The sequence below is a fragment of the Mustela erminea genome, chromosome 12, assembly GCF_009829155.1.
Source record: "Mustela erminea isolate mMusErm1 chromosome 12, mMusErm1.Pri, whole genome shotgun sequence".
Taxonomy (NCBI): Eukaryota; Metazoa; Chordata; class Mammalia; order Carnivora; family Mustelidae; genus Mustela; species Mustela erminea.
The window spans coordinates 11,516,851-11,543,519 of record NC_045625.1 but is presented as its reverse complement, the minus strand read 5'-3'; the positions used below and the strand labels follow the sequence as shown (position 1 = coordinate 11,543,519).

The window sequence follows — 26,669 nt, the reverse complement described above, 5'->3', positions numbered from 1 at the left end:
AGTTGGAAATCAGCTCCCATTTCCTATCCGCAACCTATTTCCTGCTCTCCTGTGTCAAATCGACTTGTTTAAATGGCTCATTGCTTGTAGCACATGTTCAGAGGGTAACTCTGTCTCTGAGTCAGGACAAGAATGTAGGTATTATTAATAATAACACTTAATAACCACCCTTTTCATTAAAAAGACCTCATGTGCTAGGCACTCTTCTGAGCTCTTGATGTGTTTTTATCATGCAGTCCTCCTAACAGCAGTCCTCATAAGGACTGTTGGAATTCTGTCAGATGAGGAACCTGAAGCTGAGGTAAGGCAGCTCACCCTCAGGGACGGAGTGGGTCAGTGGCAGAACCAGGGCTCAGGCCTGGGTCCGTCCACCTGCAAACCCAAGCTCTCCACGACAGACTGTACCATTCCCTCCCGCCCATGTCAGTGGCCGCTCCCTCATGTTCTCTGCCAGGTCAGTACCAGCTCTCCTGGTGATGTTTTAAGAGAGCCTTATCTAATTCCTATAACAGATAAATGACCAGTGAGCGAAAGAGAAGTGTTTGGGATAAAATACATATTTCTACCAAGATACCAAACTGGCATGGTCCAAGCCTCCACCTTCTCTCTGATTCAGGGTTCCTTAACCTGAGACTGTGGGTGGCCTCAGGGAGCTCATGAGTCCTCTCAAATGGTATGCAGAATGCTTTATTGCTGGTGTAGGGTTGGGGCAGAGTTGACTCCTATGCTCTTTAGGGTTTTTTAAAGATTTTATTTATTTGAAACAGAGCGCATGAGAGCATACAGGGGCACGAGGCAGGGGGAGGAGCAGAGGCAGAGGGAGAACCAGACTCCTCACTGCAGCAGGAAGCCCGATGCAGGGCTTGATCCCACGACCCTAGGATCATGACCTGATCTGAAGGCAGACGCTTGACCAAGTGAGCCACCCAGGTGCCCTGGCTTCTGTGCTTTTTTACAGGGACAGTGTTTTTTTGTTTTGTTTTGTTTTGTTTTTTTAAGATTTTATCTATTTATTTATTAGAGAGAGAGAGACCACAAGTAGGCAGAGAGGCAGGCAGAGAGATGGGGAAACAGGCTCCCCGTGAGCAGAGAGCCCAACGCAGGGCTCAGTCCCAGGACCCTGAGATCATGACCTGAGCCAAAGGCAGAGGCTAAACCCACTGAGCCACCCATGTGCCCCGGGACAGTGCTTTTTATGGGAACCATGGCTTTTAGGAGACTTTTAAAATAGTACTGTCTCTAACAGTGTTAAGAAACAATGTACTAATTACAGTGGGACATAAAATGAGTTTTACCTAAATTACAAACATAGCCTTATCCCAGGGAATTATATTAGAGTTTTTTCCCACTGAAAGTACATTTAAACAGAACAAATTTCAAAACTAAGCGTCTTTGAGGGCAAAAATACCTTTGTGTGTGAGGCTGTGGCTTTCACAGCCTTCTGATAGGCTTTCACAGCCTTTCACCTAATGGTAGGTAAGATTCAGAGCTTCAGGACTGCGCCTATAGCTTCCCTTCTTCCTGAATTCAATTAAAATGTTATTGGTATAAGTAAGAGACAGATAAAATGAACCGTAGACTTTTAGGAGTGGGGACTTTGTCTGTTCATTGAGTGTTTCCATGCTTGCAGTCTCTTCGAGGCATTAGGAATTTTATAGTAAATGAAAGTTCCTACCTTTGCGGAGCTTGCATATCGTGTTCTGTATACATCTTTGTATCACTAATGCCTCACAAGGAACACTGCTCAACTGTTAGGTAAACAAATGTCCTGCTGCATCCTTATTAGGTTAAAAGGAAGGCCATTGGCTTTGATTTGTTCGGCATCTGATTATCGAGCCCCAGTTATGTTCCAGGCATTGAGCTAAATCGTGGAGATGTGGGGTAAGCAAAACAGATGGGGCGTGTTTCCCAGTGGGAAGACAGACAAATCAAGTAAGGACATAAAGAAATAATTGTGAACTTGGACAGGTGCCATAAAGGAATTGACTTGATGTTATGAGAATATGTAGCGAAGACCTGGCCTGGAAGGGGGAAGAAGTGCCAGGGAGGGGTTCAGTAAAGCAGTGCTGGAGCTCGTCTCTGAGAAGTGATTAGGAGGGAACCAGGTACGGGGTTTTCCAGGCAGGGGACCAGGCTTGCGCTCTGTGTTCACTGTGGTTGCCATTTCTGTTCAGAAGAAAGGTCGATGCAAAGAAGAGGAGGGGGTCCTTTCTCATTAATTTAACAAGCATTTGTGGGCACCTCTCTTTGTGCATGGGCAGGGGACAACAATGAGACAGTTCTGGCCTGGGGAGGGCACTGATAATGGGACAGGCAGGCTGACAGGTACTGGTCTCTCTGGGCTGCAGCCTAGTAAGGAGGCTGGAATTGTGGCTTTTGTAGCTGGTACCTATCGGTTCCCCATTTAGGTATCAGGCATCTGCCTTTTCATGAGGTCCATTCCTCAGGGGAAGCCTGAACTACTTGGTTGTGGCATACAGCCACCCATGCTCCAAAAGTCAGGATGAGGTGTGAACCCATTATAAGCAGCGTTGGTTGTATTTATCTTTGGTCTGTGGTGGGGGTGGAGGATAAGGTGGTGAAGAGAGGGGGAGACCAGGAATAAGTGAGGATGAGAAATGGGAGAGCAAGCCAGAGCTGGTGGAGTCAGACCTCGGGACCAGTGAGGAAGATGGTGAGCTCTGTTTGTATCTGGTCCTGAGGGCTGGCCCCTGAGGACTGACTCAGAAGCACAGGTAGGGGCCACTGCCTGGAGAAATGAGCAAGAAGGTACCTTAGGGAAGTCCAGAACAATTACCAGGATTATTTTAAAATTATTAATAATTATTTTTAAACAGTATTTATTTTATATTTTATTTTTATTTAATTCAGAGAGAAAGTGAATGGGCAACAGAGAATGTGAGCAGGGGAAGGGGCGGAGGGAGAGGCAGACTCCCCACTGAGCAGGGAGCCTGATGCAGGGCTTGATTTCAGGATCCAGGCAGGTCTGAAGGCAGACGGTTTGACCGACTGGGCCATCCAGGAGCCCCTATTTTCACTTAATTATAAAAATAAATAATGCTCAAGGCAGAAAATTTGGAAAATGTGGGAAGTACATAAAGAAATGCCTGTATTCTATCATGAAAACGTCAGAACCAAATGTGGTAGCATGTGTAAAGAGTCTTGCGTCTCTCAGGTACCCAGTGTACAATAATACTGTTACAGTGTTGAGGCAGAGTCAACCCTTTGGCTCTGATAATGAGGCATTTATCTTAAGGGATAAGAAAATGTAGAAGAAATTACTTTATAATCAGCCTTTTATAATGTATGTTCATTGGGGGGAAATAGCTCTCCCCTCTCCATCATGAGAATGAGAAGGTGAAAATTCATGAGAATGTTTTGTAGGATTTGGTGTCAACTCTTTTTTTTTTTTTTTTTTAATCAAGTACCAGGGCGCCTCCTAACCTCTGTGCTCCCTGATCAGTTACCCATACTGAGCGCAGGGAAGTGTTTGCTGCCCACAGACCTCGTTTTTGTCTGTTCCTCTACTATTGATCTGTTAGGATTGTTTATAAATTTACTGATCACATCAATGTTTTATTTAGGTGCTTCCCTTGTGAATCACTTACGTACACAAACATTTACCCCAGCATTGTCCTTAAACCACAGAAGATCTGGTTTTAAAGATGTCACTTTCTTGTGGCCTCACCCCAAGTGTTTAATGGGCATCTCTCTAAAGACGGCAGCCAGGGCGTAGTGTTATGTTCTTGGCTGCATGCCCACAGGCAGTAACCAGACTCCAGGAATAAGCTCTGATTGAGGCATACCTGTAAACATCGGACAAGGGCAGTGTCCAGAGAGTCAGCCGGAGGGAGACAGCAGGCAGCTGCAGTGAGGTGGAAAGGGAATCATGGAACAAGAGACTGGAGATGCTGTACACCTGGGGCTGGCCCATTCCCATTTTGAGGTCTCCGTTTCTTTGCCGGTAAAATAAGGAAGTTAGATGAGCCCAGTTCTGAGATTCCTAATGACCCGGAACTGAAAGTCAGATTTGTGAGCCAGAAGTACTGTGCTGATTATACTAAAGCCTCGGGAAGCAGTGAGTGTTTGCTTTCTAAACTGTCGTTATGCTGCGCATACTGGTTTTAGCACTTCTCTATTTGTATGTTTCCAAGTATTTAAAAGTATAATTTAAAAGATACCAAAGGGAGTGAGTTAGTGGTTTAAAGGAAGGAATCAAAAGAGTAAGAGTTGCATCTTAAAGGGATGCCCTTGTTTATGTTCAAATTGAAGGAAAAAACAGGCTAGCCTGTAAGGTCAGGGGCAGGGGACTGCTAAGGTAGAAGGAGAGATGAGAGAATAAAGAGAGAGATGATTTTTTGGAGGGAAGAAGAGTCATTTGGTCATGTTAAAGAAGGAAAGGCAGGAATTTTGAAGTCTAGTTGGGGAGAGTTGGGACCCACTGGATGGAAAAGAAAACGCTAGTGACCTTCAAGAGAGTCTTCCTATTGGGCAGTCAGAGAAAAAGCTTGATTTAGAGAGACTGAAGAGAGACCATGAAGCACTGGAAGTGAAACGTATATGCCTGTGGTTTGCTGTGGCTGGTAAGAAGCAGCTTGAGAGCAAGAGGACAGTAGTCTGCTGGGCAGAAGAGCAGCTAAGTGGAGTGGTTGGTAGAATGCTCTTGTGTTTTTGTTTTTGGGTTTTTTTTTTTTTTTAAGATTTTATTTGTGTATTTGACAGAGATTACAAGTAGAGAGATAGGCAGAGAGAGGAAGGGAAGCAGGCTCCCTGCTGAGCAGAGAGCCTGATTCGGGCTCCCAGGACCCTGGGATCATGACATGAGCCGAAGGCGGAGGCTTTAACCCACTGAGCCACCCAGGTGCCCCTAGAATGGTGTTTTTAAGGGCAGAGAGAATTGTGTCTGTTAGATAGCTGCACAGAAGGAGGTAGTGGAGAGGGAAAGTGATAGGTGTAGGGTAGTGAGGTAAGTACATCTTGGACTTTGCATGGAGTTTAGCTGCCTGGGCTCCACTCCCAGATCTTCCCTTCTTAACTGAGTGACCTTGGTCAAATTACATAACCTCCTTAAATCTCCATTAAGTTTCCTATAAAATGAGGATGATAAACTGTATCTTGTCGAGGTATCCTGAGGTCACAGACGGAAAGCACTTGCAGCAGTGCTGGTGTGGGCACAATAAAATGGCAGAGGAGGCGGGTGGTGATCAGGGACCACAGGACTCAGGGCGGAGGTTGTGGGGTTACACCACTCCCGCAGTGACTGAAGATGCCCAGGTCAGCACAGGCCCTGAGACACTTTCTGATGCTTTTTAATTTGTGTCATGGTTTATCCTACAGATTAGTCAGAAGAAGTTGAAAAAATACGAAAAAGAGTATCATACCATGAGGGAGCAGCAGGCCCAACAAGAAGACCCTATCGAGCGATTTGAGGTTCGTTTGCTTTTGTCCTGGGTCGGTGTGAGGAGCTTTTAGCCTTTCATTTCCTATAATCATGCATGTAACTAGGTTTGCTGAGTTCTTTTAAAAATTCAGATCCATTGTTTGTAGGTTCAAGTTTCAGTTTGAATTTGCAAGTAAGAAAGTAAGATCTGTTGTGCTTTAAACCAGCTGCCTGGGTTGTTACAGTCCAGTGGCCGTTCGTCACGGTTAATCAGAAGTAGCTGCGTGGCAAGGTCGCTGGGGCCAGTTAAGTATTTCTGGTCAGAGAAAGAAAAGAAGAAATTGTTGCTTGCTGCACATTAGGACCAGCCACTCCTTCCTTCACTTCCATGAGGGTTAGCCATGAGAAATTATCATCTCCATCTGATTTTTACATGTCCGTAACTGGTTTCTTTCTACCCTTCAGCGGGAGAACCGGCGTCTACAAGAAGCTAACATGAGGTTGGAACAGGAAAATGATGACTTAGCCCATGAGCTGGTGACCAGCAAGATTGCTCTGCGGAAGGACCTGGATAACGTGAGTCTGACAGGGCCAAAGGGATGGATTATTTTGAAACTCTCAGCTTCTCCCTTTATCACATACGGTCCTTGAGTCACAATATCTGTTGTCCTAGTGTGTCACCTGTAAAGTGTCCCTCTTGCAGAATCATTTGTTCATGTCACTGTTGCTTCCCTCCTTCTCCTTCAGGGGTTTTCTGGTCAGCTCTCCTTCCCACACACTCTTCTCTTGTTCTACAGGCCGTCCCCGAACTCCTTTCCCAGCACTGTTTGATGACAGGCCTTTTGACTAATTCTTATGCTCCCACAGTTGGCGGTAGCATTTAATCATTATCCTTTACTTATCTTTCCTAAGAGATTTTGTTATCCTGCGTGGTAGGTGCCTGTGGAATAAGCACGCTGGCTGTCAGGAAGCTCGGGGCCTGAGCAGCTTGCGATTTCACCGGTAATCTCAGCTGGCAGCTGTTCTTTCTTTGCTCCTCCTAATCTTAAAAAGTTCAAGATGATGGCTTTCCTGGCAGGGTATTTGTCCATTTTCTATGCTAGCAGCCTTCCTTTGAAAACGTGTGGTCTTTCATTCATCGTTTAGGTCAGAAGTTGGCAAACTTCCGCCTTGAAGGGATGGATAGTAAATATTTTAGGCTTTGTGGGCCAGATGGTCTCTGTGGCAACATCAAACACTGCCATTGGCACAGAAGTAGCCATAGACAATAAGTAAAGGAATGAGTGTGGCAGTGTTCCAATAAAACTTTATTTACAAGAATAGGTAGAAGCAGGACTTGGCACATGGACTGTAGTTTGCCAACATCTGACTCATATATTTCCCTGTCAGACTCCTAAGACTACTGTTCTGCTCATTGGTTTCCTAAGGTTCTAGATAGAGGCTCAGGCTGTTAAGGGCTTATAGGGGACTTGCGGGATATATGGAACCCCATAAGATCTGTGAACTTCACAAGGCCCTTCGCATCCACCAAATGTTTAGGAAAATACCGTGTTCTGTATTTCTTTGAAAGTCTGTGCTTTCATTAGGTTCTCAAAGTGTTCACACGTTAGATGAAAAGAGAGCAAGATGGCAGTATCTACCGGTGTTCGTTTTCTTTAGAAATAGAGTTGTGAAGGGGCACCTATTTGGGCCCTTGGTTTGGGCTTTTGCCTTCGGCTTGGGTCATTATCTCAGGGTCCTGGGATGGAGCCCTGCATTGGGCTCTCTGCTCAGCGGGAAGCCTGCTTCCCCCTCTGTCTCTCTGCCTTCTTCTCTGCCTACTTGTGATCTCTCTGTCAAATAAAAAAATAAAATCTTAAAAAAAAAAGAAAAGAAAAAGAGTTTTGAGTAGACTTTTTTTTTTTGAAAATATTTATTTGAAAAAAGAATATTTATTTGAGAGAGAGAGAGTGGGGAGCAGGGAGAGGTGGGGGAGGCAGAGGAGAAAGGAAGGAGAGCCGGACACCGGGCTCAGTTGTACAACCCTGAGATCACAACCTGAGCCAAAACCAAGAGTTGCACGCTTAACCAACCTCACCACCCAGGCGCCCTGAATAGACCCGTATTCTAATACCAGCTACTGTCCTTTCAAGTAGAGCAAAGGTGGGAAGGTGGAATATTAGCTGTGTCCCCGGGCACAGGGAGAACACCATGACTTGGTGAATGTGAGAAGCACCCCCAAACATAGCCAGCCTCGGGCTGCGCTGATTCTTCTGCTTGTCAGCTGCGCCTCGCTGCGTGTGACTGAGAAGGAGGCTTTTTCCGCTTTGGAAGGGAGGCAGTTTCCAGGTCGTTAGCCCTCAGTAACCGGAACCAGGAGCTCTCACTGTTTATTAGTTCACCACAGTCTGGCCCTCAGGTTCGAGTCCCTGCCTTCTGGTGCAGAGTCCTGGCATGCCCTCTGTTCTTGGTAGGAATGGTCTAGAAGTCGTCTCCTCCTGTTCAGGCCTTTCTGCCCAGTGCGTGGAGGGAGGCGGTTGACCGTGAGCAGCAACCACTGAAGCCAGGCCACAGTGCGCCCCGAAAGTGGCTCCGTAGCAACTGGGGATCATGCAGAGAGGAGGTGAAAAAGACAAAAGAACAGGGTCCTGGATAGGAGCTTTGTGTTCAAAAAATTGTAGGAAGAGGCAACTTGAGCGAAGACCCCAGGTGGATGTTCAGTGTGAGCTGCTGCACTGTCCCCTGCCGGGCCCAGCGGTTGCACTGTTATCCCCTCTTGCGGGTGGGCACGGATTCTCATGTTCTCGAAGTCTGCTCCTAAATGGTGTGAAACTTTTTTGCAAGTTGCCTTATCTTGACACAGTAAAGAGCTAGGTTCTTTAACCTTCCTGATAACCAGGAGTGAGAAATAGTCAAAATAATGTGAATTCCCCTTTCTGATGTTCTTTGTGATCGGCACTGTCAGAAGCACTTGGCTAACATCTAGTATCTCTTACCCTTGCCTCAGCCTTGTGAGGAGGGTTACATGAGCCCCACGGATGGATGAGGATTTTTGTAACAATCATGAACTTGAGATGCAAAGAGAGATGGATGCGCCATGGAGAAAGCAGAACCAGGAATCTAACCCAGGCCCGACTGATTGGAATGCCCCAGGCTTGTCTACAATGCCCTGCTGTCTCCAAAATAAATATGGAACAGGAAGCTGCGATCTGGTGTCATAACTACATCAGAAACACAGATAGTGACACACAATAAGCAAACGTTTTCTGGGCACTTACTGAGTTCTAGGCGTTGCTCTAAGAGCTTTTGTGCCCAAAACAACCCATGTCATGTCAGGGATACAGTATGATCCCTGTTTTACTGATGAGGAAACTGCGGTATAGCGTGACATTTCAGATTAAAACCCAGGTGGCCTGACACCAGAGCTCACACTCCTAACTCGGCTCAGAGGAGTACGGCCCCTCCTCCCCTTAGGGCTCAGGAATTTCAAACTGGGGTCTCTTTCTCCGGCTGGCTACTATGGTGCTAAGGTATACCTTGCCCACACTAGGCTTGGAGTCCCTTTCCAAGTCTGTCTTCTCCTGTTCCTTTAGAATTATCACTGAAAGCTAGGTTCTCAAGCGAGGGGAATGGGGTCCTCTCACCCCCTTTTTTTGTTTTTGGCCTTCAGGGACTCGGGGTTTTTTGTTATTTTTGAGAGAGCATGCACAAGTGGGGGAAGGAACAGGGGGAGAGGGACAAGCAGACTCCCTGATGAGTGGGGAGCCCAATGCAGGGCTCGATCCCAGGACCCAGAGATCATGACCTGAGCCACCCAGGTGCCCTTTCAGTCAGGTTTTTGAAAGAAATTCATTATTTCCAGCTTTTCCCTTTTTGTATCCCAGAGTAAAACTCTGGTGTGTGCCTTACTAGGTTTCCAGAACACTCTTTGAATTTTCAGTTGATGTTTTATGTCACTTTTGTTACACAGTAGATTGCTAGTAAGCCACAGAGACCCTAGGTGAGCCTAGCCATGCTGTCGCCTCTATGAAGCAGGAGTCCTGCCCAGACCTAACACTGCATGAGGCCATTGCATAGGGCCAGCAGGACCATACGTGAGTCCCCTCTGGCACACTCTCTAAACTGAGGGTAATCAAGGTGAGGGAAATGCTCAGGAGCCCACCTGCTGAGATTTACAGTCTGGCTACACTGCACCCTAGATCTGAGATCGTGGACAGCTGGCAAACCTTTCCTGAATGAATTACTTGGGCTTCTTTATCAAAAATCAATTGTATGGATGGTCTCCTCAATTCCATGCCTGCTCCATTGATCTGTATGTGTATCCTCATGCTAACAGCATGGTCTCAATCCCTGTAGCTTTACAATCTGAAAATCAGGTCATGGGAGTCCTCTAACTTTGTTGTTCTTTTTTTAAAAAATAGTTTGGCTATTCTGTCATTTGCATTTCTATATAAGTAGTAGAATCAGTTTGTCAACTTCTAGAAATAAAAGCCTCTGGGATTTTGAGTGGAGGTGCATTGAACCTGTCAGCTTGGAGAGAATTATCATCTGAATAATAATTGAACTTTCCAATCCATGAATAGGTTATAATTTTCATTTATTTGGGTCTTTTTCAGTTTCAGCATCATTCTTTAGTTTTCAGTTAGCAAGACTTATACATTTTTTTTTAACTTATTGTAAAGGATATTGTGTTCTCCCAATGGTTTATTGCTAGTCCTTAGAAATAAAATTGATTACATGAGCTTCTGTCCTATGACCTTGCTGAATTCACTTACAATTCTAGTAGCTTTTTGGTTTACTATCTCGCATTTTCCATATACACAGTCAATTCATCTCTGAATAAAGACAGTTTACTTCCTTTCAAGTCTTTTGAGCCTTTTTCTTTTCCTTGCCTTCCTGCACCGACCAAGATCTTCAGAACAGTGTTGAATGGAAGGAGTGGGCCTCGTCGCCTTGTTTCAGCGGTCCCCTGTGGGGTGTTCCTCGGTCAGTTTGAGGAAGTTCTCCTTTCTTCCTCTGCACTGAGCTTTGTCGTGATGGGTGTTGAGTTTTGTCAGATGCTCTTCCTCCATCTGTTGACATGGTTACTTGCTGTTTCTCCTAATTCTGTGAATATGGTGATGTAATTCGAGTTTTCAATGTAAACCAACCTTTGCCTCCTTAGCAAACTTGGGGTTTCCTTTTTTTCCTTATGATTTTTATTTGTATTAAAATTTTTGTGTTCATGAGGAATATCTTGTCTGGAGTTTCCTTAACATTTTGTCTTGTTTTGGTGGCAGAGTAATGATGACCTTCTAAAATGAACTGGGATGTGTTCCCTCCTGTTTGCTTAAGGAATTTATGTAGGGTTATTCCTTGACTAAATCTTTGATTTCCCCAGTGATGCCATGAGGGCCTGGAATTTTCTTGGGAAATTACTTATGAATTCAGTTTATTTCCAGATACAGGAATTTTCTAATTCTTGTCTCTGTGTTCATAATTGTGTCTTTCAGGTAACTTCATCATTTTAATTGTGAAAGGTATTGGTATAATTATTGTTATATCCTTACTCTTTAAATGTTTATAGGATCTGTTGAGATAGTCTGTCTTTCATTCCAGATATGAGTAATTTGTGTCTTTTCTCCTTTTTCCTTAATCTGACCAGGAGTTTATCAGGTGTGTTGGTTTCTTCAGAATCCAGCTTTTGGTTTGATTTTTTTTTTTCTCTATTTGTTTTGTTTCATCGATTTCTGTTTTTTGGGTGGGGTTTTTTTTTTGTTTTTTTTTTGTTTTTGATAACTTTATTTTTTGTTTAATTTTTTCCTTTTCCTAGCTGATCTTTTTTTGTTTTTTTAAGATTATATATTTTAGAGAGAGAGAAAGAGCAAGTTCACTTGCAGTGAAGAGGGACGGAGAGAGAGAGAGAGAGAGAATCTCAAGCAGACTCCCCACTGAGCGCAGAGCCAGACTTGGGGTTTGATCCCATGACCTGGGCTAAATTAAGAGTTCGACACCTAACCGACTGAGAAACCCAGGCACCCCTGCTCTTTTTCTAGCTAATCTTCAAAAGAAAGATCATTAATTGATCATTAATTCTAGACCCTGTTTTTCTAAAATAAGCATTTAAAGTGATAAATGTCCCTGAAGCACTATTTCAGCTGTCTTCCACATATTCTGATATTCTGATATATTAAGTTTTTATTTTCATTCAGTTCTTACTGGTTTTTCTTTGACCTGTGAATTGATAAGTGGCATGTTGTTTAATTTTCAACTATTAAGGATTTTTCCCAAAACTCAGTCACTTTTTTTTTTTTTGAGCAAGAACAAGTGGAGGGGAGGGACAGAGGGAGTGGGACACAGGGCTCAATCCCAGGACCTGAGCCAAAGGCAGACGCGTAACCAGCTGAACAATCCAGGTGCCCCTCCCGGAATTTTTTCTGTTGTTACTTTATAATTTAATTCACTTGTGATCAGAGTACGTATCCTTTCTGTTTTTAATCCTTTTGAAACATACTCATGCTTATTTTAGGGCCTAAGTTAGGATCTATTTGGGTGCATGTCCATTTGCAGGTGGAAAATGTGTGTGTTTTGTTGTTATAGGTGCAGCGTTCTATAAATGTCAATTTGGTCAAGATGGTTGAGTATTATTGAAATCTTCCATGAATGTACTGGTTTTCCTTCTCCACTTCTTCTTTTGCTTACTGAGAGGACAGTGAGGAAGTCTCTAATTGTGCATTTATTTCATCTTTCAGTTATGTTAGTTTTTGTTCTCTGTAATTTGAACTTATTTATACATTTCAGATTATTACACCTTCTCAGTGGAGCAAGTCTTTTATTGTTATGAAATGTCCCTCTTTGTCCATAGTTGTATTCTGCTTTGAAATCTATTTTGATATTAATAGTCACTCCAGCTTTCATGGTCACTCCAGCTTTCATGGTCTTGCCTAGTATACATCCTTTTCCATCCTTTGACCTTTAATTTATCTCTGTCTTTATAGTTAAAACTGTTTTTTTGTAGCCAGCATGTAGTTGGGTCTTGATTATTTTATTCAGTCTGATAATCTTTTAATTGGAATGTTTAGACCATTTACATTTAATGTAAATATTTATATGGTAGATTTAAGTCTGCCACCTTGCTTATTGTTCTCTATTTGTTGCATTTGCTTTTTCTTTCTCCTTTTCTGCCTCCTTTGGTTTAAAGATTTTTATTTATTTATTTATTTATTTATTTTTTAAGTAATCTCTACACCCAACATGGGGCTTGAAATCACAGCCCAGAGATCAGGAGTTGCACGCTCTTCCAGCTGACAGGCAGGCACCTCTCTGTCTTCTTTGGTTTAATTGGGTACTTTCATATTTTCAGTTTATCTCCACTATTACCCTGTTAGCTACTTCAGATCTTTCTTATTTCCAGGCCTCTGCCGCCCCAGCTTCCAACCACTTCAGCGTCCTTGATCCCTTAACTCTGCCTCCTTGACCTTTTGAGACATGCTCTGTTTGGAACCCTTCACCCTCCTTCTTAGTTCAGAATGTGCCCCTAGGGAGAAACCCAGGGTGATAGTGGGACTCATCTTGTTTTCTTTCTCCCAGGAACCACAGTTCTTCATGTATTGTTTTCACTGTCTGAAAACAGTAGTTTCATACACTTTGTCCAGTTTTTTGCTTGCAGTGGGAGGATAAATCTGGTTCCTGTTAGTCCTTCATGAGGAGAAGTGGAAGTCAGGATTTGTGTTTATATAATCTCCGGATGCTCCCTTTTCATATGCTCATGCAGATAGAGTGCAGGGAGTGTGGTGCCCTGAGGGGACACTGGTCAGGCCAGTCTAGTAACTTCACCTCCCACTCACGTAGCCTTGAGAGTCATCAGCTCTTGGAGAGATGGCACAAACACTGGACTTAATGTCACACCATCGGGTTGCAGATTATAGCTCTGCTGTGTGCGCCCTGCGAGCTTGAGGTCAACCGGGGTGTGCAGGGAAGACTTGACTTCAGAGACGCAGTTCGTAACCTGGCTCTTTCACACTCCTCGGAATCCCTACTGTGATAGTAGTGCTGCGTGACCGAGAGAACGTACGTGTGCTCAGGCTCCAGAGCACTGCTCAGGAGATGGCAAGGGAGTCCGCGGAGAGAGGAGAAAGATTGAAGAAAAACCAATCTGTAAGAGGACTTAGTTCTCCTTACTAGATATTTCCTCTGTTTTTCGATTCTCATTTCCTTTCATTGTTTCTTGGGTTAGAGGTAGAGAAGGAGCTGACAGGCCACAGCCCAGACAGGACAGGCCTTAACTAACTCTTGAGACCCCACTTCACTGCACACGTGTGCAACTTGCCATAACGCATGGCCACTTGAGGTCGCGTTAGCAAGCCGTCCTCCGCTCTCCGTGTAAGGCCCTAGCCCTGCCGCTCCTGCTCCTCCCGGAGAAGATCCTTCAGAGCAAGTGTGGTGTGGTGCAAAGTGCAGGCGCTCCGTGACACCTCTTAAGCTAGTGACATCAGAAACTGTTTAATTTCAGAGACTGTTTAATCCACTTCCATTCATTGTTAAAAAGAGGGCTGTGTATAAGGAGCCGGCAGAGACTCTCTCTGTCTGATGCTGTGGAACTCTAGGAGCTTCGACCCCGTTTCTGTGGCTGTGCTCTGACGTGCTCATCTTTGGTTATCCGTGGAATGCCAAGTGTCAGGGGCTCCTGCGTCAGGCATCAGTGTCTCATTTTCACTTAGGTCACCAAATCTGCCCACCAGACCTTTGCATGTTTTCAAAAAGAACTGGGGTGTGGCCATTTCAGATCATGGTAAGTGAGTGCCAGGAAAGAGGCGGCCTCCCTTATCACGTGATGAGAATGAAGTGTAGACCTTGTTTGAGGAAGCAGAGGAAATACTGAGTCTTGGGGAAGAAAACCAGGATTTATTATTACTGTTAGTGGTCATGACCACTACCTTTTATTGAGTGTTTACTGTCTGCCAGGTGCTGTGCTGAGTCCTTCCTGTGCCTTATCCCTCAGATGACAAGCCGAAAGCTCAGAAAGATTCTCAGTGACTTGTCCAAGTGGCACATGGTCAGAGAACGATGGGGGCTGAGCCCAGGCTGTCTGATGCCAAAGGCTGAGCTTCTAACCACTGTCCCGTGTGATGTCTGTGCAGGAGCCTGGGCCAGGCAGTCTCCGTGTGACCTCTGGCATCTTTCTGCTCTCTGGCTCACTTTCTCTGTCACATTAAAAAGGGATTGTCCTGAGCAATTCAAATCCCATCTGGTTCTCAGTTCTTGTTCTGTGACAGTGTCTTTTTTACATGTTTCAGGCTGAAGAGAAGGCAGATGCACTCAATAAGGAGTTGCTTATGACTAAACAAAAGTTGATCGATGCTGAAGAAGAGAAAAGACGGCTGGAAGATGAGTCTGCCCAGGTGAGGGGAGCTCTGCCCCTCCCACGCACCTCGGTTTCTCGTCTGAGCCTGAGAGTCTCGAGTCCAGCTGGCGGCTTCCTGTTGACAGTGGGGAACCAGAGACAGCTGCCTTCAGTTTCTCTCCCAAGGCTTTTTCTAGTTACTGTGTAAAGTGTAATAGTTAATAATTAGGACATAAGAGGAGACACTGGGGCAGAGCCCATCCTTCCTTGGGACAAGAGAAATTCCTCTGTGTCAGCAACTGGATGTGACAAAGAGAGTTAGCTTTTCTGCAGAAGGAAAGCAGACATGATGTCGGACTCATCCCCTGCCTGTCCCCCACAGAGCAGACTCTGGAAAGCCTGTCTTGAGCCAGCTCTCCACAGTCATTGGGGACACAGTATGCTGCATACCCTGCAGGAAGCCCCTTCTTCCCCCCGTGGTTCTCCATGATGGTGACACTCTCTGGTGTCTGGTAGGATGGCCTGAGGTGAGAGACGATGAGACCCTGTCTCTGTTCTGAAGACACAACAGTCCTCTGAAGAGTTTTAGTCCGTTGGGTCTGTGCTGCCTCCTCAGCTCAAGTTCACAGGCAGGGAGGAACCTTAGCAAAAGCCCCATTCCAAAATGGGGTTTGATCTTTTGGGAGTTTTGACTTTTCTCTCCCTCTCCTGGCATCGAGACCACGTGGTTGAAATGCAGCCCTGCCAGAGTAGTCAGGTACTTTTTCGAAAGCCCAGAACGAAGCGGCCAGTGCCAGGGCTTTATATTTCCCTTAAAACATTCACTTTTCCTTTTCCTTTCTTTTTTTAAATGTGTGCAGTTAAAAGAAATGTGTCGTCGGGAACTTGACAAAGCAGAATCTGAGATTAGAAAAAACAGTTCTATCATTGGTGACTACAAGCAGGTGAGTCTGAGCAGCCTGTAAGTGGGCGTGTTTTCTGGAAGCCCTGCTTTTCTGGATAAATGTGTCCCCTCCACGCCCACCTGCCACCTACACTGACCGGTGACTTCACTGGGCAAGTGACTTCACTGCTTCTCCGCGCTGACACAGAGAAACTATCACTATTTCAGAGAACTGTCGAGAGGATTCCATAAGATCAGGTCTGTAGAGAGCCTGGCATAGTGCCCAGCCTATAAACAGGCATTTAATAAATGAAAGCCACCCTGTCCTTCCGGCCTCGTGTTCACGCTAGGTCACATGCTGTAGAACCGCTCCTTTCCCTGGCGGGTTGAGTTTCAAGAACGTAACTAAACTGGTCTTGTTCTTAACTAAATTTGGATCTTGGGCTGGCTCGTGAGGTTGTCAAGTGTCTATAAACCGGAGGCGGCAGAGCAGGGGAGCCTGGGCTCGCCCTCCCACCGCACGCTCTCAGCCACTCCGCTTCTCCGTAGAATTCCTCCCAGGCCCAGCTTCTGTACGACATTGCTCATGAGATTGTCACTTTGTTTGTTTCTTCAGATTTGTTCTCAGTTAAGTGAACGATTGGAGAAGCAGCAGACAGCTAATAAAGTGGAAATTGAGAAAATTCGGGTAAGTTTTCCTTTACCAAAGAGCTTCTGTTCTGTACCAGCTAGCTCATTGTGCTTTGCTCAGCCCCAGAGATTTTGGGAACGGGGTGGTTTACTTGGATTTCAAAAGTGAGAGAAGCTTGCATGTACCTGACGAGGGGCCAGTCGTGGCCTGGCTCTGGGGCTCAAAACTAATGCTCTGCTGGTTTCCTCTGGAAGGGAGTACGATGCAACCGGGAGCTCTGGTTTTAGATCTCGAAATACAAATGCCCTTTTCCTCACGTACCATCGTCTGGATGACGTGACTGTCACAAAAAGTGACCCGAGATTTGCAGATGTCAGTAGAGCAGGTGATCACTGCCGTGCTGTGCGGGTGAAGGAGGCCTGCCGGCGGCAGTTGGGCTCGGGGTGGGGGTGCAGAGGTCAGGACCCTGTGGTGTCATTGTCACTCCCCACGTTGTGTAAAATGAGGGCACTCAGCTCCGTCTCTGGGCTCAGTTCCTTGTAATGGATCCAAATCTAATGAGGACTTTCAGTTTTCAATGTTTCCGTTTCCCATTCAGGGGCTTTTATAACTTGGTGCCTTTTTTTTTTTTTTTTTTGGAAAATTTTGGAAGATTTTATTTGTTTGAGAGAGCGAGCAAGAGTGCACATGAGCAGTGCAGGAGGAGCAGAGGGAGAAGCAGGATTCCTGACATGCAGGGCTCATTCCAGACCCCTGAGATCATGACCTGAGCCAAAGGCAGACGCTTCACCGACTGAGCCACCCTGGCAGCCACTGCTGTCCCGTAAGCCGTCCCCATAGTACTGTGCTCGTCCAGTTATTCCATGACGAGTAACTTGCTAAAGGACGAAGGTGGGAGAGTTCTGGGCTCATGGCCTTATTCACACACGTCACCATTCTACCTGGAACAAGACCCGGCCTCCATCCTAAGCAGTGTTTAACTAGTAGTGGTGATTTTTTTTTAAATGTAATTTATTACTAATTTACTATGTGATTCTAAAACTAGCAGTGCTCATCGCAGAAAATTTTGAAAATAAGAGTAAGAAAATAAACCCTTAAAATTATATTGCCCGTAGATAATATCGTTATTACATGTTGGTGTATGTTCTTTCGGTGCTCATTCTGTTTATTTCAGTATACAAAATGCTAGTCATTCTGAGATACACATTTTTTTCAAGTTTCCGTCCTGAAATTGGGACATATTTTATAACTGATGGCCTTCTAAAGTGGTGTAACTGGGGGTGCCCAGACGGCTCAGTCAGACAGCCATCCAACTCTTGATTTTGGCTCAGGTCTCAGTCTCAGGGGTGTGAGATGGAGCCCCGTGTGACCCTCCTGTCGTCTTTGCTGGGGTGGAGGCTGCTTGGGATTCTGTCTCTTCTTCTCCCTCTGCCCTTCCTCTCTTAAAATAAAGTGGTTTAATTGGCAGAATATTTTCTTAGAGGAACATGAAATGAGGTTTCTCCCAGTCAGGGATATCTTATTTAAATGAAATGTGGTGTCTGTTTGTAACTGTGCTTTACAGACATTTCTGTGTCCTGGTTCACTCAGCATTTAACCATTTTACCATGTTATGAAAAATTCCGCACTTTGTAGAGGCTGCCTACGTACTTCCTTGTATAGATGCAGCCCAGCATATATTTAATTTTCTCGCAGTGGTTGGATAGTTAACCCCCCCCATCATTTCTCTGTCTCTCATTCTGCAGTGAAAAATCTTTGTACATAAATCTTCAGTCACCACCGCATCTTCCTTTTTTTAACCAAGTTCCTCGGACGTGAGATAACCAGACCATGATCTAAGAATGTTCTGATTGATCTTAGTGTGGGATGCTGCATGGCTTTCCCACTCGGGTATCTGCCGGTTCCCAAGGGAACCGCTTTCCGGGAGCCGGGGTGCTCAGCCCGGCAGCCGCCTGTCGGCTCCCCAGAAAGGCAGGGCCCACACCTTCGGGCCGGGCCGCTTCTCCTCGCCCGTTCACATCGGACTTTCCCTTTCAGCAAAAAGTGGACGATTGTGAGCGCTGCCGGGAATTTTTCAACAAAGAAGGTCGCGTAAAGGGCATGAGCTCAGCTAAGGAAGTTGTAGATGAGGACACGGACGAAGAGAAGGAGACGCTGAAGAACCAGCTGAGGGAGATGGAACTGGAGCTGGCGCAGACCAAGCTGCAGCTGGTGGAGGCCGAGTGTAAGATCCAGGTACGCGCCGGCCCGCGCCGTGGGCTGCAGACCCCAGAAACAGTGTCTGCCATGTGGGGTTTTTTTCCCTTTTAAACTTTGGCCATAATCCTTCTAGGAAAAAGCCCCATTACTTTTTATTTACCACTGGGTGTTTAATTAGTATTTGGCCTGTCATGAACTGGACTTTCTCATAATGAGAATTGTCCAGCAAGCTTGGAATCTTTTCGGTGGAGCAGGGACCTGCTTGGAAATCCCCACGGCGCCACCAGCAGCTGTTACGTGGGTTTGTTCTCCGCCTCCTTAACTTCAGGCTCCTCATCTGCAAATGGAGATGACAAGGGCCCCATCTGGCGGTTTGCTTTGAAGTCTAAATCCGACAGCACAGAAAGGGCTCAGCATTGTCTGAGGACTTCCTCAGTGCCACCTCTTAGTGCTGTGACTTTGGACGTGTTACTGATGGATCTGAGCCTCCATTCCCGACGAAGAAATTGGGGCCGACTTTGGTCACCTTTATCCTGTGTGGCCAATTCCGTGAGCGGCCTCATGGAGCGCAGCGTGGGCCCTAAGCGCTGTTTGTGAAAGGGACTGAGTTCAGGACTGAGCTTAGGGCCTGGTCTCCCACATGGCGCACATTCACTGGGCGTCTGCTCTCTGCCAGGCCCCATTCTAGGTGCTGGGGTTGCAAAGCTAAGACATGGCTTGTATGACTGTCCAGGACAATCAGGAAAAGCACCACCGAGGCAGCAGTGTGTGAGCTGTGGTCAAAGAATGAACAAGGGTTGCAGCTGCCGGAGAGAGAGAGCAGTGAGCATTCCCGGTGCAGGGAGCGGCGTGCGGCGCAGCAGAGGGAGGACAGGGCCCGCCCAGAGAGGGGTGTCAGGAAGCTAGCGGTGGGGTTGGGTCCTGAGCTGGCCGAGAGTCTCTGGGTCCGAATCATGAAACACCTCAAATGTCTGGCCTGGGAGTCTAGACTTTAAAGGTCTTTGCTGGAAGAGAATGACACGGTCTCAGCCGGAGTGCTAGCCCGTTCTGCCTAGTGTGTGATAGGTGGACAGGGGAGGGAGGCGCTCAGTCCAGAGGTTGTTTTAATAAATGGACTAGGCAAGAAATGGAGAGGTCTTTACTAGGAACGATCCCAGAACTCTAGGGATTCCAGATCCTTCTATGCCAGTTGGAGACTGGGGGAATTTCCTGAGGCCTCTCAGAGTCAATGGGCTAAAGTCTTGTCTTGGCTCAGCTCTGGGGAGGCAGTGTCGTCGACCCCAGAGCCAGCACGCTCATGTACGTCATTCCTCTTGCAGGACCTGGAGCACCATTTAGGCCTTGCCCTAAACGAGGTACAGGCCGCCAAGAAGACCTGGTTTAACCGAACACTGAGCTCCATAAAGACGGCAACGGGGGTTCAAGGGAAAGAGACTTGCTGAGCGAAGCGGCTGCCTCCAGACACCTTCAGAAAACACGACACCTTTTGTTGCCTTCTTTGGCCAGATGTGTGATTCTGTGACATGTCCCAGGACCAGAATGTACCTAAGTCAGATCCATAGAAGCATGTTGGTAGGTCATTGGACCAGAGCTCATGAAGCAGGCAGCCTCTGGGGTCAGGCTCTCCTAACTGCTGATGCTGACAGGCCTGAGGGCTGAGCGGCGCTCTGCACGCGCGCTGAGACAGCGTCCTCGGTGGGAGCGCCCGGGCCTCTTCCTGGTGTGGGTCACCACCTCCCCGGCCCAAGGGCTGAGCTGACATTGTCAGAGTTTGGGGATCCTTCAGGCTTTTGGTTTTTTTCTAAACCTTTAATCTTTTTTTTTTTTTTAATATACATATTATATGTATTGCGGGGTTGGGGGGGTGGGCAGGCATCAGTAACTCAGATAGTTCTTACCTACTTCAGTGCCAGCGCAGGGTCCTCCAGGCAGACGCGGAGAAGCACTTTGTTTTAAATCGGAGGGTTTCCTGGTTATAGTTGCAGCCACCTAGTTTTGTTAAACTACACGATGCACAGGTTTGGGGTTTGGCATTATTCACGTTTCTGATCAATTCTATGCAACTCTCGTAGTTCCTGTTGTTCTCTAGTGTTAGCTGCCAAAACTTCACGGGGCTGGGCTGGGTGACTTGACCGATGTGAGACAGGATTAATCATAACGTGGACAAATCTTATTTTGCTTCATGTGTCATGTGTGTGTGTATATATATATATATAAATATCTTCTCCCAGTGCGCCCAACTGACAGTGTTTAAATCCCAGACCACAACTGATCTGCACAAGCTAATTATTTGGCTTTCTGAGCACTTGCTCTCACTCCGGGTTTGTCGGGTTCCCCCTCCTCCTGGCCCTCACAAGAGCTGAGAAACGTTCCCTCACTAAAAAAGTTCCTAGTGTTTTTGCACAAGGCATATAAGCGAGAAGGACACTGCACTGTGTGTGTGTGTGTGTTTGTGAAAACACAGGTGTGGGATGTGCGTGCCGAGGTCCCGTCCTGCTGGCCCGTGTCCCTCCCCAGAGCGTGGCTGCGTGCAGACCTCGTTGTTCAGATGGATTGCAGGTTCTCACTTCAAACCTATGGAATGGAGGTTTTAGCACCTTTAAAAAAAAAAAAAAAGAGAAGTTCGCCGAGTCTCTGAGTTGATAAAGCGGTGTGCGGACAGCTGGCGCCGAGGGTCTCCTCGTCTCCGCGCGCAGGGCGCAGGTAGCTGTTCTAAGAGGCACTGGTCTGTGTATAAAGATACTTGGCTTGTTTTGTATCTTTTCCCAGTGGCTGTCCTAGTGCTTGCTGAGGTCATCATCCGGGAGGTGACAAGTGGCAACCCCCCACCCACCCACACCCTCCACTGCTTTGTGTCTTTCTTGTTCAGTTACCAAAACAGCTGTAAGCCCATCTAAAACTAGGTGCGTGGAAATTGTGCTAGGGTAGTTCCAGTGTGTCAACTTTATGAATTGAAATATAAACCAGTAAAACTGTATTACTATTCCTTTTGTTGGTTTTATTTTAACAGCATATTCATTAAATATTTTGGTACAAAGAGCCTCACTTTGTAGAAACCGGTTTCATCATTCCATGCTCCTGCCCCGTTTCCCCCGCTCGCACACGTTGCCTGAGAAGAGCAGCCTGTGCGCTGGCGGACAGGCGCGCGCCGGCACCAGGCGTTCCTGCTCGCGTGCGCCGAGTGGCTCCGGGGGGCCGGCTTTGCAGGGGTGCGGCTAGACCAGCTGCTCCTCTGTGAGGCTGATGCCTGCGCCCTCACAGCGAACACGGATTCTGCGAAATGGAGTGCCACGCTTACAGGGAGAGGTGCTGTGTGTGAATTCATAGGGTTAGGGAAGTCCTACAGGAGGTAAGGGTGTAGTGAGACCTGGAAGGATGAACGCATCTCACCAGGCAGAGGGAGGACGTGCAATTCCGGGCCTAACGTGTGGATGGGAGTAGCAGCCGGGGGCCACTTCTGCTCTGCTGGAACTTTCAGGAAGAGAGGCGGCATGGACGACACATCTCGCAGAGGCTCCTTTCTACTCATCGGTGGGGGTGGGTGGGGTGTTCTTCCTGTGCCCTGCCCCGTATGGACACACAGGCCGCCAGCTGCCCTCTTACCACCTCACCCCTTCTCTGCAGCAGGAAGAAGAGCAATCTCCCCAACCCTGTGGTTCTCCCCCCGTGCGGCCTGCCCTCCGGGACCCCTTCTACACCTGGCCTCGGATGGAGACGGGCTGAGATGCAGGCCACAAAGAAGGGAAGGCGGTGAGTGAAGCCCCCGCCCAGTCTGCTGTCCACTGCACCGAAACCGGGTGAGTGCCCTGAGGGGCCTGGGCCATGGCAGGTGCTCGACAGCGGCCCCAGAGCACATCTGGGATCCCTTTGCCATTCACAGGCTGGAGAACCTATTTCTGGGATCCGCGTTGCTGGCCAGCTGGGGCAGGAATCCAGAAAGGCCAGCTTGCCCCACGCTTTTCCAATCCCAAGGGTCTTAGTGTTTGGGAGTGCAGGGACACAGCAGCAATCCTGTCACAGCTGGGAGAGGAGAGAAAGGAGTCCATGTGCCTGTCGGCCTGGGCACGGCAGGCCTCAGGCGACTCCGATGGGCTCTGCTTCAGGAAGGTCCCCTGATGGTGTTGAGACCCAGACTGAGAACACTGAGTGCTGAAACAGGTATACAGGGCCTTGTGGGGACAGGGAAGGATGTGTCATGACAGGGACTGTTTTCTGCATTGCTGACCAAGGGGTTTGCTGGAGAGAGCTGACAAGACATTTAGCTGGAACAGTCAGGTAGTTAGCCTGTGGTCTGATGGGGGGCGCTGGGGGAGGACTGGTTAATGAAGCTGAGGCCACGAAGGTCAAGGAAACCATTGGAGAGTTTTAACCCAACTTGCTTTTTAAAAAAATTGAAGTGTCTTGTCAGTCCTTTAGGAAGAAAAGTTGGAGGAGAGATTTAGAGTCTAAAGAGAGGTGATAAAATAGGCCAGATTGGAGACAGTTCCTGGAGAGTCACTGAAACTTGGTGGGGATGGGGAGGTTGGAGGGGGAGACCCAGGAAGAGTCCTGGAAACGCCACTGGGAGGAGGCCAGAGCCCACAGATGCTCGGACTTGTGCAGGCAGCTCTACCCTAGAGTTCCGGAACCTCAGTGGTACTGATCATGCTTTGGTGTGGGGCACCGTCGCGCACTTACGGCTGGTTAGCAGCTCCCCCCCACACCCATTGTCCCAGCTGTGCGGAAGTCCCCCCTAGCTGTGAAGGCCTGGTCTGCCAGGGGAGGGGAAGCCAGGAGAGTGGCTAAGACCGTACGGGATGTCCGGAGGAGGCAAGGGCTTAGCTGCAGGCCTAGGAAGTGCCATTTGCGGAGGAAGAGGGGCCACAGAGTAGGATTGCTGCCACTGGGAGGAAAAAGGAGTTCATCATCTGGTCCTGGGCGGGACCAGAAAAGGCTCGTTGGATTTGGTATCGGGGAGGTTGCTGGTGCCCAGGGTGGGAGCAGACTCGGAGGTGGGTGGGTACAGCCGAGGGCCAGCCTGCAGCCAGTTGAAGGGGGAGAGGAGAAAGCAGAGACGGGCAAGTATAGATTTATAGGAAGCCTGGCTGAGAAGGGCGGGAGGGAAAGGTGGGTAGTTGGCCGGAAACTATGGGAGAAAGAGCAAAGAACATGGGGCTTTGTGCTGGAAAACTCAGATCCTGGTTCCGACCACCTTTACACTTCCTCCTGGACTGTACTCTGTCGGGGCTGCTGGAAAAGTCCGTGAAAACACACGGTGGGCTGGGCGGACTGTGGAGCAGGCCCCATTGAACCCAAGAGCCTCTGATCTCCAGGGCCCTGGTTGGTAGTAAGTCCCAGGGGAGAGGAGGCATCTTCCTCAGTCTCCCAGGAGAGCTGCCACCCTGTGTGCTCTGCACGGGGATCGGCCGGGGGCAGCGTGCTGGCAAATCCAGCCTGGTGGCATGCGGGGAGAAAAGGTGGGCCCTGGGGGACAGAGTGAAGCAGGGGGCTCAGTGCTTGTCCACCCAGTGGCCGCACTTACTTGGAGGGCAGCCGCAGGCCCTGGCCTGGCTCTGCCCTCTCTGTCCTCCATTCTGCCGTCTTTGCTGGTCAAGACTGCGTTACTGGGGCAGCTCCCCGGTGGGACCCTCACGAGGGGGAAGAGCTAGGCAGATGGTAGCTGCCATTTAGAAGGTCTGTATTTTTATCTGTGAGCTTTAGTGTCCTCATGTGCCATGTGCGGGCACTGCCAGCCCTGGGGAGCAGGTGTGAGCAGGAGGAGTGGGATGTGTGCAAAGTGCCCAGTAAATTCTAAGGTTTAGAATTCGGCCCTCGCTTGGCACCCACAGCGCACCACCTGCAGGGTCAGAGGGCCGGGTTGGAAGTTTCAGGTTCAGGAAACTTTCTGCACCGCTAGCAGAGAAGCAGCAGAGAGTCGTAAGGGCCAGGAGGACAGTCTGCGCTTGACCGTCTCCTTGGAGCGGCCGCTTCACTGAGCCAGAGCAGGTCCACGGCGGTTTTAAGACAGAAGCTTTTATTTGTATTCATCCAAGTGGAGAGAATGCAACATGTCAGGGCATTACAGACGAACCGCAGCAGCCAGACGAGAGGGTGAGTCTACGGCAGAGTCCGACAGTCAGTGCGAGGAGCCACAGTGTGGGCGCTGGGGTGGCACAGAGTCCCTTTGGATGAAGGCCAGGCATCTCTGGGCGAGGCACTGGTGACAGTCCACACATGCGGGCTGCTGCTTCAACCACGCTGCAGGTTTAAAGTTCAGAGTCCTACGTGTCATCATTGCCCCAGAGGGGAAGGACAATCCGTGGTGGCCGTGTTTGCCAATGTTTTTCAACATAATATACAACATAAAGTTATTGCCAAGAACTTTGCACTGCAAATTATACTATTTACACTTGCGTATTCAGAAAAAACAGTAAATAGATAGGTATTTTAAATTGTTACCTAAAAACTACCTTGGCCATCACCAGACCAGAGTGACAGTAAGCTACAGCCAGGAGTCCAATGTCATGTGTGTAACCGTGCAGTGGGAAAAGAAAAGTTTTCTACCCACAACTACACTCGGCCTTCTCCTTGCCTCCTGCCTTCCCCACCCCGGGCTGAGGCTGAGCAGGGCCACCTTACTCCTGCATGAGGGAAGCCCCTTCTCGAACAGTCCTGGGCCTCAGTCTGGAACTGGCCGCTTCCTCCCCAGACCAGGCTACCCTTCCTACTCTGCTTGGAGTGGTAACGAGTCGTACAGGCCCCTCCGCGAATGCTACGCGGCGCGCAGACCAGCGTGTGGGGCTGTGGAGCGAACAGGCTGAGCTGGGCCCGTCAGCCTCACTGCTCCTAGAAGTGCCCTCACCCTCATTAGGACAGAGCCCGTCCTGTCCCGTCCTCTCGAAGGTGTGGCTGGGGACCCACTGGCCACTCTGGCCAGCAGACTGCGCCCAGGGGAAAGGCCTGAGCTCAGAAACACTTCGGGCTACGTAAGCAAGGCAAGCCCCGCCAAGGGCTGAAGCAGATGAGACCTGCCCGACGAAGGTGGCTCGTGCCTTACTAGAAACTCACCCGAAGCCAGGGGGGGACAAAGGCAGAGGACGCCCACCTCAAATCAGCATTCACTTTGCTTCCGATAGCCCCTGGGAAGGAAGTGCATCCGAGGGTGGGAGACAGGAGCCACCTGCCCTGGACTCGGGGGCCCTGAGGTTGCCTGTCAGTGGTCTCCCCAGCGGGGTTTCTAGACACAGGCGGTCTGGAGAGCTTCGTCTCCAAGAAAGGGAGCAAGAAATGACTGGTCCCGCCGCTGAGAAACCACGGCAGCCAGTGAGCTCGGCTCCCTCGACGGAGGAGGGGTGCAGTGTGAACCCCGCCTGACTGCCCAGGGCTGGTCTGAGCGTGAGACGCTGTCCTGGTCAGGGAAAGGGACGCATCTAATGGCGGCACTTCTGACACAACAAGGGAGAGAAGAGGTATTTGGGGAATCGGCTTGCCCGGCGGCATTCCAGTTACAGCTCGTGTGGGTGTCCTCAGGACCCCAGGGCTCAGTGCCACGTATCACAGAAGGAGCCCGCCTGGAGCAACGTGTCTCGCCCCTGACACACAAATTCCCACGCCGGAGGTGGGGAGCAGTGCTGAGCCCAGAGAAGACGGGGGAAGAGGCTGGACACAAGAAGTCACATGTGGAGAGCGGACCTCTTTAAGGGTCTTCTGAGTGATCTAAAACTCCTATCTGTTCCTACCCCAAATTTCCATGAGCAACAACAAAAATCTGACTTTACAGAACAGCGGAAATATTTAGGTTAGAATCCAAAAAAAGAAGAAAAGCCTTCTGACCATCTGTGTCCCTAAGCGGGAAAATGGCATCCAGCCTGCGCTCGTGGGGCTAGGAGAGGGCAAGCGCCTGGGCCAGGCTCCAGCTCCAGAGGGGACTGTGGTCCCTGACTGACACACGCTCCCTCTGAGGCCTGAGCTGCCTGAGGAAAGGCCAACACCTGGCATCACAGCCAGGCCCACTTTTGTCCTTTCCTTTCCATGAGCCCAGAAATGCTTCTGGAAAAAGCATTTTCTGCTCCTCAGAAAAGTTACCCACTTACTATCAGAACACGATCGCCCCCTCCCCCAAGCCCCAAAAAGAGACAAGACCAGGTCCAAAGTCTAAAAGGCACGCCCTCCACGAAAGGGAGCCTGACCAGCCCCAGGCCGGCCTCCAACAGGCCTTGGAGGCACAGCTTTGATCATAACTTCCTTCCATAACCTTCCCCTGGTTCCCAGCACTGACGAGACAAAGCTTCACTCC

General features: G+C 48.4%; 2 protein-coding genes across 10 annotated transcripts in view; one reads left to right on the top strand and one right to left on the bottom strand.

Annotated features, from left to right (window-relative positions):
- The window catches only part of RABGAP1 (RAB GTPase activating protein 1), a 154,651-nt gene extending 133,212 nt beyond the window's left edge, over nt 1-21,439 (top strand). For 8 of the 9 annotated variants that reach the window (XM_032306351.1, XM_032306350.1, XM_032306356.1 and 5 more), the window contains 7 exons: nt 5,338-5,430; nt 5,846-5,956; nt 14,635-14,739; nt 15,542-15,625; nt 16,181-16,252; nt 18,233-18,430; nt 19,714-21,439. In XM_032306351.1, coding sequence (XP_032162242.1) covers nt 5,338-5,430; nt 5,846-5,956; nt 14,635-14,739; nt 15,542-15,625; nt 16,181-16,252; nt 18,233-18,430; nt 19,714-19,836 — 786 coding nt within the window. In that variant the 3' untranslated portion in view covers nt 19,837-21,439. Of the gene's footprint in view, nt 1-5,337; nt 5,431-5,845; nt 5,957-10,851; nt 10,879-14,634; nt 14,740-15,541; nt 15,626-16,180; nt 16,253-18,232; nt 18,431-19,713 lie in introns of those variants that run through there. The other variant, XM_032306359.1, reaches the window with a different exon arrangement.
- Nucleotides 21,440-24,386: 2,947 nt separating this feature from the next.
- STRBP (spermatid perinuclear RNA binding protein) overlaps nt 24,387-26,669 on the bottom strand; it is a 143,944-nt gene continuing 141,661 nt past the window's right edge. The window contains exon 19 of the transcript XR_004277245.1: nt 24,387-24,631. The gene's annotated coding sequence lies outside the window, so the exon portion shown is untranslated. The remainder of the gene's footprint in view (nt 24,632-26,669) is intronic.